We start from the raw sequence: 16,835 nt of genomic DNA, 5'->3' as shown, positions 1-16,835 counted from the left end.
ATCTGAAGCCAGCTTCTAGACTGGAAAGCTGCCAAATTATGTAACAGCATTTTATTTCTACTGGCTGTACCATCAACCCACAGAGGTACAATGAAGCAACATTCTTCCCTGCTTCAGATGACACACAGTCATCGTAAGCTGTCATCCAGAGCTTTTGCAAGTTATGGCAATTTTTCCAGCCATGTGATAACTTTTCCCTCTAAAATTCTCATGTTGTTTATTTTCACTCCAACTTTCCATCCTTATACCTTCAGTGGCCTAGTCCTTTTAACCTAAGCAAAGGCTCAGTTAAATGTACTCAGTTAAATGTACCACAATTTTCACAAATCTTAAGCATTGCTTCATGCTGAGACTTAGATATCATTATACCAGCAATGAACATAGGCCAGAACTTTTGTGTTTAATGCTATCTTCACAGCAGGAACTCAGGTTAACCTCAACCATAAAAGTACTTCATTTCCTCTTGCTACAAGTACCAAAGTATTTTCCTTGCCTTTTTTCTTTTTAATTAATAGTACTTTTTAGAGCTGCAGATTCTGAAAATGTCAACTAGGAACTTTTATCTTTAGCTGATGCAAGCATACTGAAGCCAGTGGTTATATGGAAGCCTATTGCCCTTGTAATCTAATAATAAATCCTTTCCTGACATTCTTTTGGAAAATGACACTGATAGAAGCCTATCCCAGGATGGCAGATTGAGATAAGGGACTTCATTAAAAATGGACTTTGGTGCCATGCTGTAACTCAGTATTTCCCACTTTTGAGCAGTTTTAAGATGGAAGGGGGTGGGCTTGATTTGTTATGCTGAAGACTGTAGAGGGCACGTATTCCACTGAACAAAATGCAGGAAAATGTATACCATCTGGAATATTGTTATTTAGTAAGGAAAAAATGTCATTGGAACTGCTTGTGAGATTCTTAAACCTTTTTGTGCTTTATTTTTTTATGTTTTTTCTTAAGGATAAGGTTATAAGTAGTCTGAAGTTCATTCTTTGAAATACTCTTTTCAGCAGACTTAGGTATAAATTTCTGAATCATATACTGGGTGAGCTGAAATAACTCTCGGCTCTAATCCACTGCCTCCTCTATGAGCTTCCTTTTGGATTACTTGGATAACTTCTTTTGTCTCTTAACAAAAAGAAATGTCTCTTGGAAGTATTAATATGTTGCTTTTGTTAGACATTCTTGCAGCAAAGACCAGTGTGATATTCCAGGCCCAACCAAATGAAAACTTCCATCTCTTCTCATATTGCAAGACTTACAATATCAAGCTGGACTGAAAGCTTTCTTGTTGTGGATTCAGTTTTGCTTAAAGGTGGCACAAGATAGCTTTTTGTTTGTTTCAGGATTGTTGTTATTCTGGTAACTACCATTTATTACTGGACATCATCAAATCCTTTAAAAAACAACCAAACAAAATCACACCTAAAACTGAAGATGGTTTTCATCTACCTCAAAAGGAGAATGAATTGCTAACATACTGTAGGTATTCTAATGTAAATTACTGGTTTTATTAAACTGTGGCTGATGAAAGAATGTGTTATTCAGAAAGTCGTTTCAGCAGTCTCAAATTATAGAATCAGTGTTACACCTGAATTACATGCTTAGATGTGAATTGGTAAAAGAACATCAACAGACGGTCTCATGCATTTACTCTAACCCCTGGCTGAAGTACAGATGGCCATCATCTTTAGAAAGACTGGGATAATGTTGATTGGAAAATGGAAGTATTAAACCACCTGATTTCACCAGCATTATCCTTCAAGGGTGTTTGCCCTACCTAGCACTAAACCAGCAAAGCAGAATCATCCAGATTCTTTATATTTTCTGGTTGACTAATAAACTGAGCCTACAGAAGTCACCCATTTTTTCTAGCCATCAATTCAGATTAAAAATTACAATTAATATTTTAGTATCTCTGTTTTGTTTTGAGTTTGCAGTCACTCCTGAGGTTCTATCCCATATCTAAGAAGTGGTTTTCATTACCTGTCTTTACTCTGACGTAACGCTCTTCAGTGCCTCAGAATGAAACAAAATGACATTCCAAGCCTCCAGAAAGAAAAAATTCTTTCTAAGAAGCCTAAAAATCTGCAATACTCCTTTTCCTCCTTTTCTTGTAAGACAAAGACAGAGGGTAATTAATTCTTCCAGTTTCTACCTAGATAAACAGTACTTACGAGCAGTTGAAGGAAGTAATTTTCCACCTACTTACTGACTTCTTTTGAGACATCACAGAACATATGGATAATGGTGATACAGTTGATACTAGATTTCATTAGCCCTTGGGCTGCAAAGCCTTCCTAGGAGCTTGATCTCCAAAGCCTTCCTAGGAGCTTGATCTCTAAAGGCTCTTGATACCTAATACACACAAGGAGAATTCATGCATTAAGATCTGATTAAGACAGAAGGAACAGGTATAAATCACTACTTTCCAGAAAAAAAAAAAAAAAAAAAGACAATCTTGAGCAGGGGAGTTTGGGATCCGTGTTGTTCAACACAGGTAAACATGATGAGACAAGCATGTAAACAGTGAGGATACCATACTCATTATAGTAGTTTCTAAAGCTTACTGCAAAAGGTTGGAGAAGCCATGACCCTGACTGACAAGTTGATGAAACGGTAAAGTGTGAGATAGCGTACACCTAAAAAGACCTACACAACTACATCTAGTCTATTGCTGGGCTTTCTATAACTGATCTTTGTGGCCAGTTTGCTGAAATTAACTGGAGGCTTGATGACAGCTGAGAAAGCTAGCAGCATTAGGAATGATATAGGAAGGAGCTGACAAGATAGCATATGGAATGATGCATCAATCTGGATAGCCATGTCATCCCATCTCTAAAAGAAAAAAAAAAAGAGGTGAAAGTAGGATAGGACAAAAAGTAACTGAACTATGGGGCTCCTCTCAGGTGAGAAGGGGTTGCATGTACAAGACTCAGGCTGGCAGACAAGGAGGAGTTGCCATACTAAGGAGGAGTATGATAGGCCTATACAACCACAGATGGAAATATCTGTGCAAGTGCTTGTTCATGTTTCTATGGAATATGAGAAAGTACAGGTTTAAAAAGGAATTATTTTGTGAATTTGTAATTGCTTAGACAGCTTTTGTAAGCAATCACTTGGTTAAAACCTCTGACACAGAAAGTCTCTTAAGTTATTTGATGTGTTGAAGCTTTGCTAGGCAAAAGGACTATTCCTGTCCCTCAGTGTTCAGAGCTAGGCAGTTATCTGGAAATAGGATATTCAGCTACATCAGGTTTTGGTTGACATAGTTCAATGATTTGTGTTACTATAATTAAAGATAGAAGAATCAGCACTGAGAACAGGGTTGAGAAAGCAAAGATTTTTCTGTATCACAAATGATTTAATGTTTACTAATTTTTTTGCCTGAACATAAAAAGATCCAGAGACTGAGTGGGCTGCAGTCTCTGGAAATCTGTTTCAAGTGTATATGAGGTTTAACACCCCGAAATGAAGACACTTTAAGTTGCTTGGGGATGGAGTTGTCATTGGAGGGGTGGGGAGCAGACACATGACAACTTTGAAAAGAACAGAACATAATGCTTCTTTGAGTAGCTGCAGACATGCCATTTGCAAAGGACCATATGTTGCCTCTTTTACTCATACTGGTGAATTGTGGTCATACATGATTCCCTTGGGATAGATTAACTGAGAGTTTTGCAGGAAATAAATAGTGAAGAGAAAAACATAAATCATACCAATGCATAAAAGTAACTAATAAGGCAGCATAGCAGAGAGACGAATGGAAGTATAAAGTTATTTTGATGTTTTGGATAGAAGAACATTTTGGAAGAACAAATGGACAGGGTAAGCCTGGCAAACACTGAGAATGGAAAATGTCATCTGGAAACAAAAAATACAGACATAAATTTTTTAGCAACTGTATAAAGGGAATGGCAAACATCTTCTAAGGCATGAATCTGGTAATAAAGGAGAAGACAATATGTACCCATGTCTCTTGCAGATTGCTCTTGTTCATAAGTTTCTGTTAGTCATTTTAATGTTCCTGCTGCCTTGTTTGCATGAGGTGTTTTCTCATTGCTTTAAGTGCAATGAGAGCTCAATCCAGAAGACAAGATTCAGTTCAGTTTTCACCTTGAAATAGTACACCCTCTCTGTTGTTTCTGTATCTGCTGTGTTGTTTCACTTCTTCCTGTCAGTGCCAGGTGAAAGATTTGGAAAGGATGCTTTATGGATGTTAGTTATCCAAAACCCATTGAATGTCTGTGAGTTGGGCACAGACTTTCTTTTCTCCTTAGGAGACTGATATATACTGACACAGGGTTGAATGTCACTATAGTTGATGCTTTGCTGAGCAGTCTTTGCCAAGCAGTGAGAAATGAGGAGTCCTGCATAACCTAAATGAACTGATTATTCATAAAAATGTCACTGTCCTGGGTTCAGCAGTAGCAGTCATTTCTCTCCTTCTTAATAGCTGGTGCAGCACTGTGTTTTGACTTTCAGCCTGGGAACAGAGCTGATAACACAAGTGTTTTAGGCTGACCAAGGACTTTCTGAGCCTCATGCTCTGCCAGGGAGGAGGGAAAGCTGGGAGGAAGCAGAGACAGGACACCTGACCCAAACTAGCCAAAGAGGTATTCCATACCACAGCACATCATGCCCAGGATGTAACAGAGAGTTGCCCAGAAGGGCACGGGCTCTCTTCGGGGGGTTGAACTCGTTCGGCGGTGGTATTGTATCCTCTTCCCTTGTTATTTTCTCTTATCATTATTATTGGTGGTAGCAGCAGTGGTTTGTTATACCTTAGTTACTGGGCTGTTCTTATCTCAAACCATGGGAGTTACATTCTCTCGATTCTCCTCCCCATCCCTCTGGGGTGGGGGGAGGGAGGGAAAGAAAGAGGGAGAAAAGGTGGGGGAGTGAGTGAACGAGCTGTGTGGCTCAGTTTAAACCACGACAGTCACAAAGGATCATGTGTAACAGAACTACTGTAAACTTAAAAGTGGCTTATTTTACACTGGGGGATGGTCAAGATCATTTCTCCCCGCAGTGTAAAATGCTATGTTGCTTCTTGAGTGCCTTTAGAATTTTTTTATCATCCTTCCAAACAAAAGATGTGATCATGATGGGTGAGAGGAAAGGAATAATAGAAGAAAATCTACTCAGACTAGATAATAATGTAGATTACATCTTCACAAACTAATGGGATTTCAGTTAAGAATCTGAATAGAATGCAATCAAAATAATGTTAAGGAGTTGATTGATTGATTGATTCCATTGATTTCTGACAAGGTGTAAGAAACCTGTTCTTGTAAAATGGGATGTCAGTACTGTTGGTTCTGATGTTCTGCTACTGCTTTCTTCTAAGTCCCTCTTACTATTAAAAATGTTGTGGCCCACATCAAAATTCACAAATAAAAATGTAGTTCTTAAAACACATCTTTTTTCTTTTGTTTTCAACATTTCCCTTCCATGAACTGCAGTGATAGGGAAGAAATATTAATTGAATTAGTTTCCCTATAGAACACTAATGCAGGATAAGTGGCAGCTGGATTTACTAGGTTACGAGATTAGTATTTCCTCAGCATTGGTTGAAATGGTGTTTTGTTACAGTAGAGCAGTTTGGGGCGATCCATACCTACACCTGTGATACATAAACATTGGAAGAAATTATTTTTTCCAGTATCTAGAGTGAAGCAGAAGTGAAATAATCTGCATAGCATGACACAGCAGGTTGGTATCAGGGCAAGGGTAGAATCAGACACCGAGTTTAATGACCTGCACAGTAGATTGTACTGCCTCAAGCTTAAATACCTGAAATAGAACTTTCAAAAACACCACTGTGATTTAAGAGAACAAATTTCATAGACCTTGTGCTCCCCTATAATTTAAAGGTACAAAAAAAAAAAAGCCATTCAGGGTTTTTATCATGTAATTTTCTCCCTGACTATAATGTGAGTCTGGCAGCATTTCTAGTTTCCTATTGTTCCTTTTCCTGTATTTATTCCACATAAATTATCAAAGTGAGCTGCTTATGTATTTGTATTACACCTTGCATGGAGGGGTCTCATCTGGACTGTAATACTGGACAATAAATCCAAATGATAAAATCAACCAATTTCTAATAAGCATACACTTGGATCCATCCAATTTAGTATAAACTCATAAAAGACTGATAAAGAGACTAGTCCAGAGTATTATTACCAGAGACATGAAAGCAAGCATATTTTTAATGTATTAAGGTATCTGGAGATTGTGCTATGAAGTCAAACTGAGTTTTAACACTAGCTTCAGTAAAATCAAGGCTCACATGAGAAGACAAGGAATTACTGTTCTGCTGGTGAGGTGTGCAGCTTTGGTAGTAGGACAATGTTGTTCTAGATGAAATTATATTTTAAGCATGATCAGAAAACTGTTGGGAGCCAAGGGCTAATGAACTATTAATGGTTACTATAATAAAAGGTTAATCAATTATGTGCTGCTATAAGCAACCCATTAGGCCTGTGAGACACATGAGCCATCTCTTTTCCAAACCTTTATGTCACTTATGGATGTGCTGACAGTCTTTAGTAACAAGTACTGTTTGTATTTGTTTGTAAAAGCAGTTAGTTGTTTGTTAATATTTTATAAACTTCCTTGGAAAATACGACTTATTATGGCTGCTACACATCCCTTACCTGGATTGATTTCAGGTAAGTTTTGCTTTAAATTGAGGAGTCCAAGAAGCCCTGGCTTCTGCTAAATTGCCAGAGTGGAAGAATTTGTATTTTGTGATTGAAGGCTGAGTTTACAAAGAGTAAGGTGAGTCTAGATAACACTATTATTACAGATGTCAGTGATACCCAACTTACTGCTGTCAGTTGCTACTGAATGCAAAGTTGCTACACTGAAGTACAAAGATAGGAATAGGGAAATAAATAATGCTGTAGACAAGTGTGCATTGCAGACCAAGCAGGATAATTGACTTGTGATGAAGCTGTACTGGTATATTCTGTCAATATTTTGTCTCGTATAAAGATGTTCATTGACTGGTTTGTCTAGCCAACTTTCCTGTATTGCAATTTTTTTTTCTTTCAGTGTAAATGTATACTCTTTTCCCCACTCAAATACCTGGCGTTACATTTTCTAATTTCCAAAAGGGTTCGCTTGGGCTAGCATCCTTTACTGGCATGGCTGGGGAAGTACTTACATATTGGCCAACATTTCAGTTAGTTTTCAGAGAGGCTTAGAAGCCTGAAGAGGCAGCTTGGGGTTTGAGCTTCATTGGCAGAGCTACTCAAGGTTCTGTTGGTGCTGGATTTGGGTGTGTTTGAGTCCCTGTAGTTTTTACTGTTTCTGTGGAGTACCAACTGATGGAAAGGAAAAAGTCACCCTGCCTTTTGGCGGGACAGTTACCTGCCTTCTCTCTTGAATACTGCATCTTGCTTTTAAGTAATTTAAAAAAAAACCAACACAAACCTTAAGACAAATCATCTACTTCTGCTGTTAAGATACTGGAATGTACATTCAAGATGACACTTCAAGGTTTAATTGTTCACAAGTGTATGCTTCAGAGTAGTGAGTCCTGGTATCTGCTGGGCTTTCTGCAGGCAGGCAAGATAACCCTAGTGTGATGATCAGTTATAGAGGGTGACTACGTACTACAGCATGGGCCACAGCATTTGCTACTTCATCCTCTCACTGGATGATAAGTACTTGAAATTTTAGTATGTTAAGTAACAGGTGCCTTATTATTCCTAACACTGGTCATGCTAATGTTGAATTTCTGTCTTGAGACTGTCAAAAGAAAATAAGCTTACTCGGTACAGAAGTCCCTGTCTACTAGGAATGGAAGAGATTAATCTGTTGTATGCCTTCTCTCAAATCAGCTGGATTTTATATTGAGAGGAATGTGGCTTTTCAGCGTGTTTCCGAAAGCGTGTTTAGAATGTAAGGTGAAGAGAAGAAAGCAGCATGGACATGCTGAGCTACAGGGTGAGTTGCTGATGCTGCCCCCGCTACAGAAGCTAATTCTGGGTAGGGTGTACTCCGGCACGGTGTGTTGCGGTGGCAGCAGCGGGGGGTCGGTGGGTGGTACCGGAGCTCGCTGGGGTGGATGCAAGCGACAACGCGCTCTTCAGAAATAACCTGCCAGCAGCGGGGTGGGGGCACACCAGCGGGCTAAAAGACAAACGCGTTGTAATAGGAGGTGGTCGCAGACTCCGTTGAGCCGAGGGCAAGTCTCCGTGTTCACCGCTCCAGGCAAATGGATGACTTTCCGCGTGAGCATCTATTTTAACGATACCGGCTGCGCTCCCTAGCCGTGCAGCAGAGCGTGCACCCGGCAGCAAACGGGAACCAGCTCCCGTTTCTTCTCATCCAGGCTGGAAATTCTTTGCAGCCCGCTATGGGAATAGGCAGGGAGGGAAGAGCGTGCGCGAGGAGCAGGTGGGCCCCGCGGTAGGCCCCCCCCGCTCGCGGCCCCCGCCGGCCATACGGCTCTGGCGGCCGCCGGAGCGGGCCGCCCATTGGCGGAGCGCGCTGTCACTCCGCGGCCGAGCAGCCCCGCCCGCCGGCTGCCTGCTCCCGGGTCTGCCTGCCGAGCGCTGCCCGGCCGCGATGGGCAGCGGCGGTGGCGGCGCGGGGAACAAAGTTTGCGGTGCTGCGGCTACGCTCTGCCCGCGGCCCTGATGCCCGCGGCGGGAGGCGGCGCCTGAAGGCAGCGGGGCGCCGTGCTGGGCTGCTGCCGGCGCGGCTCTCGCAAAGTTTCAGCTATTTTAATGTCCTAAAGCCCGGGATTCTAATTATCAGCCCTCCCTACCCCCACCTCTCCTCCTAGGTAGGCGGCAAATATTTCTGTTCTGTGGATTAGAGAACTTTTTGCATGGAAATTTACTGACTTCCGAGTGGTCTCCGTTTCGGGGAAAGGAGGGAAAGGATTTATTTTCATCGCAGTTTATTTTTGTTTTCTGGATCACAGGATTTTTGGAGCTATATGGAGGGATCTCAGGATGGTGTGCACCAGGAAAACCAAAACTTTAGTGTCCACTTGCGTGATTTTGAGTGGAATGACTAACATCGTCTGCCTGCTGTACGTGGGCTGGGTCACCAACTACATTGCCAGTGTTTATGTGAAAGTGCAGGAGCCGATCTCAGAAAAAAAGTTAGAGGAAGACAAAGGGGACACTTTAAGGATTATAGAAAGGCTGGACCATTTGGAAAATGTCATCAAGCAGCACATCCAAGGTACCACTTTACCCCGCTTGCGTTCTCTCCCCTCCCCAGCACGCCGTTTGTGGTCTCCATCGCCCCCCCAACCGCGCTTGTTGTGCGTGCGGGTGACTTTTCAGTCGCTCGGGGAGAGCCATGCTTCAGCCCGGAAGAGCCGGGGGCTGCGCGGAGGCTGCGGTGCGTGGGAGTGCCTGCGGTCCCTTCCCGGTGCCCGGCGAGAGGGGCAGCTGGGGGCGATGACCTGCCCCGCTCCCCTCCCTCCTCCTCCTCTTCCTCCTCCTCCTCCCGTGGCTGCCTTTGCAGGGGGCGGGAAGTCGCGTGTGCGTCGTCCCCCCCGGAGGAGAGGGGTCTGTGGGCTCCGGGGTGCCGGGGCGAGCCGGGCGGCGGAGGGCTTCGGGGCGGCCCTGCGCGACCCGACCCGACCCGACCCGACCGAGCAGCCGGGCGCCGGGCTGGTCTCGGCCTGGTGCTGTAATAAACCTGAGCCCAGCTCCGTGCCTGGCTGTGCCTTGCTTAAGTAGGGGGTCCGCGTGGAGGGCGAAGGGCAGGGAGCGTCTTCCCATCGTGGTGTTATCGTCCTTGTTTTGTGTTTGTTGTTTTTCTTTTCCAAAATGGGTTGCTGTGAGGGGAATTTTTGTTCTTCTTCCCCTGTATACCAGACTCTGCTAATCCGTGCTGAGAGTCTGTGCTGTCCGCATGTGCTCAAGGTTTTCCCTTAGTGCTGCTGTAGTGCTGGAAGCCACTTGGGATTATAACTGGGGCAATCTCTCCTTTGTGTAATGCCTTTTTTAAGTTGATCTCCTTTTAACGGAGCTGTGGGAAAAGGGTTGAAGTAGGTAAGTGGTGGGGGAGAATACGGTTACTTCCTGGGAGTCTGGGATTTTACATGACTTTGCTGGGTGATCTTTGGTGACTTCCTTTATATTTTCATCGCTGGTGTAGCATCATGTAGTCAGTCCATCGGTCTGCTAAGTGGCTTGGGTAGTAAGAAGGCTGAGGGTGAGGGTAGGTTCTACCCTCAGATCTCTCAAAATTTAAAGGGACCATAATCCGCTGATTCTGTATAACCTCTACTGATTGTTCAAATCCTAGTTCTAGTCTCCTAAATCTAAAAAGGGAGAGCAAACCATCTGGCAACGGATGCCTATCACCAGAGCAAAAACCTCTCGCTTCCAGGCTGTTTTGGCCAACTTGTCTTCTGAGAGTATGAAGGAAGGTGGAGCAGGCTAATCCTGTGTGAATTTGGCATCCCCAGCTTGCCAATACTCATAAATTTGCAGCACTGTTGAAGCCCAGCTACTTTCCTGTGACTTGCGTTAATATTTTTTTAAACTATGACACGTCAGCATTGTTTGCATATGCCTTCATTTCTCAGATAGTCTTGTCATCCTGGGTAAATTAGTAAAATACTACTTTTTTTCCTGGAGGATGTTACAGGAGCTTCTGCAAATTTGAAGTTCTCTCCTGCAGTCCTTAAGTTTTTTCTTGATTCCTGAAATGGATTTTGAGACCGAAATACATTGTTGTGTGTGTGCCAGTGGAGTGCACTGTGGAAGGATGGTTGAAGGCAGGGATTTTTCAAAACGTGCTGTTAAGAGTTAGATATGTGAAGTTGATTGACTTTCCATATGAGGATGGAGCATAACTCCTTTGGGTTTGTTGGTGTGACGTTCGAATGCTCCTTTTTTTCAGGGAAAATAACAATGTCCATATCAGCATGTTCCTTTGGTCAGTGGTTCTTCTCTCATAGTAGCAGAGAAAGGTATACTTAAATCAGAGGAGAGTATAGCATGGATTAGAGCATAAACTTTTTGTGAGTGGGCGTAAACAAAACAAGAAGATATTTTCCTTGAATAACATCTGTATGAAAGCTGGAAGTCTTCTAAAACTAATTAAGTGAACAGTTTATTACTAAGTACTGAAATCTATTTAAGGGGAAAAAATAAACTTTACAAAGTTCTCATCCCTTAGTGAAACCACTTACTTTTAAAGATAAACAAATAAATGTTCATCAAATCATTACCCCAGAGTGGATTTTCCATGCTTTTACTTGTCAAATTGTAATAACTGGGGCTAATAAGGAATTTCTGTGTCGGAGATCGCTGAATAAGATGTTATTTTAATCAGATTTTGCTTAGCACTGTGGGATGCTGTGTATTCTCGGTCATGGTGCAAAACTCATTTGAGGTCTTTGGAAGGAATATCCCAAACTGGATGGGATTGGGAAGAGCTTAAATGTCAGCTTTGAGATTCGTTGCCACAGGGTGGGTAAACCAGCTCCGTAATGGTTCTGGCCAATGCTCTAAGGGCTACCCGTAGTTTGCTATTAAACTTTTCCTTGGACCAATTTTTTTATGTTGGAGAAAAGCATCAATAGCTCCGATGTTCTGCAGTGGTGAATGGGCATGAAATTAGCATGTGTAATAGAACTGCATTCCATAGGATATCCTGCAAAAACCAGAAAGCTTTATTTTATGCTGAATTTTACACATGGGGTTACGCTAATATTTAATTTTAATTTGTTTTCTCATTGAATTGTTTGATGAGATGCCGTCTGTGAATTCCTTTAGCATATAAATTGCAGTCTTGTAATATTTTATTAAGTGTCCTGGAAATGAGAAGGAGTAAGAGGTGCTTTCATATAAGAGGTTTTTCAAAGTATGTTTTTGAAAAGACAGTTTCATAGCAAGAAAAGTAATAGATTGAAAAGAGATTTCTAGAAAAGAGAAGTTCATAGAGAATGAAAGTATGTGTGCCTTGTATTTGGAAAGAACAGTGTGGAAAGGGAAGTATTGGTACTGGTATTGGCCAAAAATGAAGAAGTCTGAATGCACAAGTATGTACCTGCCATATTGCGCATCTTACTTTGCTGTGTGTTCCCACTTCTGCGAATGTTGAGAGATAGCAATTATGCTGCACGCTTCTGGGTGCTGGAAATGGAGTAAGAGCATGTGTGCCTGCTCTGCCTGTATGGTCCTTCTCTGCTTCCTTCGTTCCTCATGTGTTATTTAGGTGGTTTTGTCTACGGGTATGCTGCGCAAGAGTCTGCATCTGTATAGTGACTTCTGTGGTAGGCAGTTTGGGGCAGAATTGGCAGTACTGCAGTCTAGATGGGCACTGTGGACCACAGAAAGAAATATTATGTGCAGTGGAAGCATGATGCTGGATCTTGAGCTTAGAGCCTGAGAATTACGAATTCTTGGCTTCTGGCCTGTCACCATTTGCAGGATGGTTTTGGTAAAATCACTTTACCTTTTTACAGTGATGATGACCTGCATGCTTTTCTGTGGCAGTGCATTGTGGTGATTGGGGTAGTGTTAACATCTCAGTGCTACCTGGCTAGTACTAGAGATTTTCCCTACCCCAAATCTTTAGTAGGAGGCATTATGTCTAGCAGGCAACCCCCTGAGAGAATCTTAGTTTCTGCTTCCTTTTGAGTTTGCAAACAAGAGGGAATATTTGTTGATATAAATTATATGTGTGAACAGTATGTTCTGTTGAGTTCACAAGGCACACACTGGTTCAGACAACCTGAAACACTCTCATTTTATTCAAATCAACACGAGAGTGCTTCAGACAGATCACAACACATCGTTCTTCTTAATAATGCACTGTGCATTGGGTCTGTCACTACAAAACTGCCCTGAGTTGCTTGTGCAGTTGGAAGATCGTGTGAGCAGGTGGGGGTACTCTTAGACAGTTAGCTTGTAACAATGACAAGACGCAAACACTGGCAAGAAGGGAGCAATTTATTGTTTTCTGCATCATGTTTTTTCAGCTGTCACAGGTTATGAGTCTAGCCTTCCTGAAAAGCTATGCTATGGGTAAGCTGGTATCACTTGAAACACCTCATGCATGGCATCTTGTCTTATTGTGCAGTGGCATTTAATATTTTTCAGCCTTCCTAGTTTTAGTCAGAAGATGTTTGCATTCCAGCAACATTCTAAAATGTTATGGACTATGTAGTCTGTGAAATGAACTTGCTTCCCCCTAGCCCCCTCGGGACCTAAGCAGAAATAATAGATTACATGCAGTTACTAGACAGAGTAGACCTAAGTTAAAGTTGTAAACACACAGTTCATTTCTGGACCAGCTGAATTCTTAGTTAAGATCAGTGGATGACTACTAAGACACCTGTACTAAGACGTTGGTCCCTCATCTTTGCAAGCTACTGCGTCTGTGGTCATAAGTGGCTGGTCACTGTGTAGACTAATTTGGCAAATTTGTCAGAGAGGAGATGTATGTGTTATATCTCAACCTGCTTCTTGGAATGATTTGCTCTGTGGATTCACTTATGTTAGCAATCCGATAGCTGGATATCTAATCACCCTCTGCAGTCAGTTAGGTGAGGGAGATCTCCAGTATATGATTCATTCCCAGTGTCTTGGATCAGGTGTTAGGGTGGAATTTGTTTTCAGAAATTGCATATTTTGAGTTTGGGAACTATGTCAACCCAGATATTTAATTTTAGCCATCTCAAGGTTTGGGTAAGTAAATTCTGTGTTTGGACAGAATTTATTTGTTGATCTCAAACATGAAGAAGAAATGTACTATATAAACCTCTGGTTTGTGATAGTTACCCTCTGCAGCCTGGCTAGCTAGCTGGGTTCCACAAAGTCAGGCTCACTAGGATTCACATGGCCACTCCACCATGTTTCTTACTCTTGTGGTACTTACCTTTTGGGAATAATTAGTTGTTAAATTCTCCCAGCTTATTTCCCTCAAGCTCAAAAGCAATTGGACATGTTTATCACTTGCTGCAGTGTATTTATTCTATTGAGAAACAAATCAGCAGTAGACATTAGCCCTGGGAGCACAGCTCTTGCTCCACTGCAGAGGGCCCTATATTCACAGGCTCTGTACAAGCAAAGAGACCTGCTGTCCCAATGTAACTAATTGCAAGAGAAGGAGCCACTTGGGTATGTAAGACATGCAGGATTAATCCCATTATTTTTTCTCTTTAGGCTGTGACTTCTCAAGTCATTCTAGATTGCTGCATGTCAGTGCAGATTAATTTGAATTTAACTTTCATGTTCTTCCATGCTTAGGAATGGGTGTACTAACGACGGCCTTAATACAGTGATTTCAGCTAGAAGACTTTTAAATTGCTGTAGATTTTCAAGCATTGCTGGAGGTGCAGGTACTTCAAGAACTGTCTACTGAAGGCATTATGTGTTGGTTATGTTGACTACAACTTGATAATTTATTATTGCTATTATTAAAGTTAACTTTTTTGTGCTTTTAAAACCTTAACTTCTCATCTAATGAGAATCCCCCCCTCTGCTGTCAGCTCGATTGCTCTCTAGTAATTCTTCAGGTTTATACAATGGGAATAGCATGCCAGTAGCTTTTTTTTTTTTTTTTTTTTTTTTTGAAATTGTGTCTTTTGAGCCAGAAACAAGAAAAGTTTCATTTGGCTGTGAGCAGTGGCTTTGTAGTTGGGAAAGGAATTGACCTGGATTCTGTTTCCTTCAATCTAGACAATCTCTGTAGTTCACATGAAAGTCTTTAACAAAAGGTTTAAACATGAATTGGGAGCAGAGGCTGGAAACTGTGACTTCTCTGCCCTTCGCAAGTTCTCTTATTGCTAAGCTAGAGAATTTTGCCTCTTTTCTCTGAAAAAGTTCATTTTATTTGACGTTTGTTATCTTTGTATAATGGCACAGCTTCAGTGGAACGAGCAGATTGTGTGCTACAGTCTTTGAGCAGATGATTCATGTTTTGTGCAGAGATGGGGATAACTGTTCTGCTTATGGGTCTGGACATTGCTCAGTGCTGCATTTCTGCTGCTCAGTGTCACTTTGGGAAATGTTGCTCAGGTTGTTGTAAGCAGCCTGCAGCTGTGCAGAGATGCAAACTTGGGGCTTTTCACTTTCTGCTCGACCATTATACCCATTTTAGTACTGATGAGTGATCTGATCTACATGACCAAAATAGAGATAAATACAGACGAAAAGAAACATAATCCAAGCTCTGCACTTAGGTGCTGGGAATTGTGTATTATGTGTGAGATCAGCTTGGTCCCAGTGTCATACTCTCTCATGGCAATACCTGCTTTTGCAGTCCAATGTAAAAAACATTCTTGCACTTGGGCATACTATGGCCTGGGGTCAGCTGTGACCTGCTCATTGACTGGTGTGCATACAAGGGCAAGCAAAGAGAGCAATGGGAGGTGTGGCTTCTTTCAGGGCCTAAAACTCAAAAGAGCCTTTGCTCAGAGGAGCCTGGTGCTGAGTTTGCTCTATGATGTGATAGGTCTGTTCTTGTTTACTGGGTCAGAAAGAGATGGCTGTATCTGTACGCAAGGTACACTGACTGTGTTTCTAAAACAAATGCAGGAGTGTTACTGTACATTGAGTTCAAGACTGTTTTGAGAGGTGTGCAGATATGCTCTCTGCATAACAACATTGTTTCTGTTTCGTCATAAATTTTCTCTGCTCAGCTGGTATTTTGTAACCAAGGCGCTATTTTAACATGATGTCCTGAGTTTCCTGAGGCGAAGGCAGAGATTTTCAGGAGCTAAAACCGTGACCGTAATCACTGCAGCTGTCTGACATCTCCTCTCCTTGGCTTTGAAAAGGAACAAATGAGAATATTCTAGTTTCTTTTATATAATATGGAGATAGAAGGTCCGAGTTGTTACCTTGTCATTCTCTGCCTTTAAAATCCCAGAATGTGCCTTCTCAAGTCCCTAATGGATTCTTACTATATTATCTACTTAAACTGTATGATTTTTAAAAATGTGTTATTTGTGTGACAGTAGCACTGTGGCAGCTAGCCATAGTGGTAAGTGCTGTACAAATGTGTAGTGGAACCCTTGACTTGGAGATCTTAGTCCCCACGGATGAAACCTGCAGGAGCTGGGCAGAAGAGAGGGATATAGCGAATTGGTACGGTCAAGTTTATAGAGACTGTTGGTGGCAGGTTTGACTCACTACCGGAGTTGCTCTCATCAATCAGAAGGTTTCTCTTCTCCCATTAGTAATAGCCCACAGAGTGTGTGAATGTTGCAGTAGGCAAACATTGCAGTGTCATGTAGTAGTCGCGTCGGTTCTCCACTGTAGATCTTGGCCTCACTGATACGGATTTGAGACTGACAGCTCTGAAGTATGAGATTAGGTATCCCACAATATGCATGTTATAGTTAGCACATTTTCAATACCAAATAATTGCCTAATTCTCTGCCTGTATCTTCATGATCTTAGAGACCTTGTGTCAGTAGTGTCGGCAGGGGTGTAGAAATCCTATTGAGGTTTTGCCAGTTCCTACCTCCTAAATCTAAACCCTTACTTTAAATGTGAATTTTCCTTTTATTAGAGCTGTCACAGGTGATCTCTGAGAAAAGAGGATTTCTATAAGCAGCTTTCTGAAGAATATAAGAAAAAGAGATAGTAGTTCTGTGTTGGTTTTTTTTTTTTTTTCTTTGTAGATAGAAGGTTATTCTAGTCCTCATTTTAGGGAGATAATATAGATTTTTAGATGGCGTTATTTGCCCATATGTAATCTGGATCTATGTAGAGATCTATTTCATGGATCATCCAACTAATGCAGTGAATTACCTGTCCCTGCTTTCATGGTGGATTCAATTCCTTTGAAGCTTTTCTTTCTCCATCAAGTCATGACTTGCCAAACTTGTCAGTTTT

The 16,835-nt window shown here is 41.8% G+C and overlaps 1 protein-coding gene across 12 annotated transcripts in view; it reads left to right on the top strand.

Annotated features, from left to right (window-relative positions):
- Positions 1-8,526: 8,526 nt before the first annotated feature.
- GALNT18 (polypeptide N-acetylgalactosaminyltransferase 18) overlaps positions 8,527-16,835 on the top strand; it is a 261,201-nt gene continuing 252,892 nt past the window's right edge. For 6 of the 12 annotated variants that reach the window (XR_010613541.1, XM_065683059.1, XM_065683061.1 and 3 more), the window contains exons 1-2: positions 8,528-8,800; positions 8,942-9,207. Coding sequence is in view for 9 of the 12 variants with exons in the window: in XM_065683059.1 (XP_065539131.1) it covers positions 8,973-9,207 (235 nt within the window). In the remaining 3 variants the exon portion in view is untranslated. Of the gene's footprint in view, positions 9,208-16,835 lie in introns of all 12 variants that reach the window. The other 6 variants (XR_010613540.1, XR_010613539.1, XM_065683057.1 and 3 more) reach the window with 2 other exon arrangements.

This window comes from Lathamus discolor, chromosome 6 (genome assembly GCF_037157495.1).
Source record: "Lathamus discolor isolate bLatDis1 chromosome 6, bLatDis1.hap1, whole genome shotgun sequence".
NCBI classification, from domain to species: domain Eukaryota; kingdom Metazoa; phylum Chordata; class Aves; order Psittaciformes; family Psittacidae; genus Lathamus; species Lathamus discolor.
The sequence above is the reverse complement of the archived record's forward strand: the minus strand, read 5'-3'. Positions and strand labels throughout refer to the sequence as shown.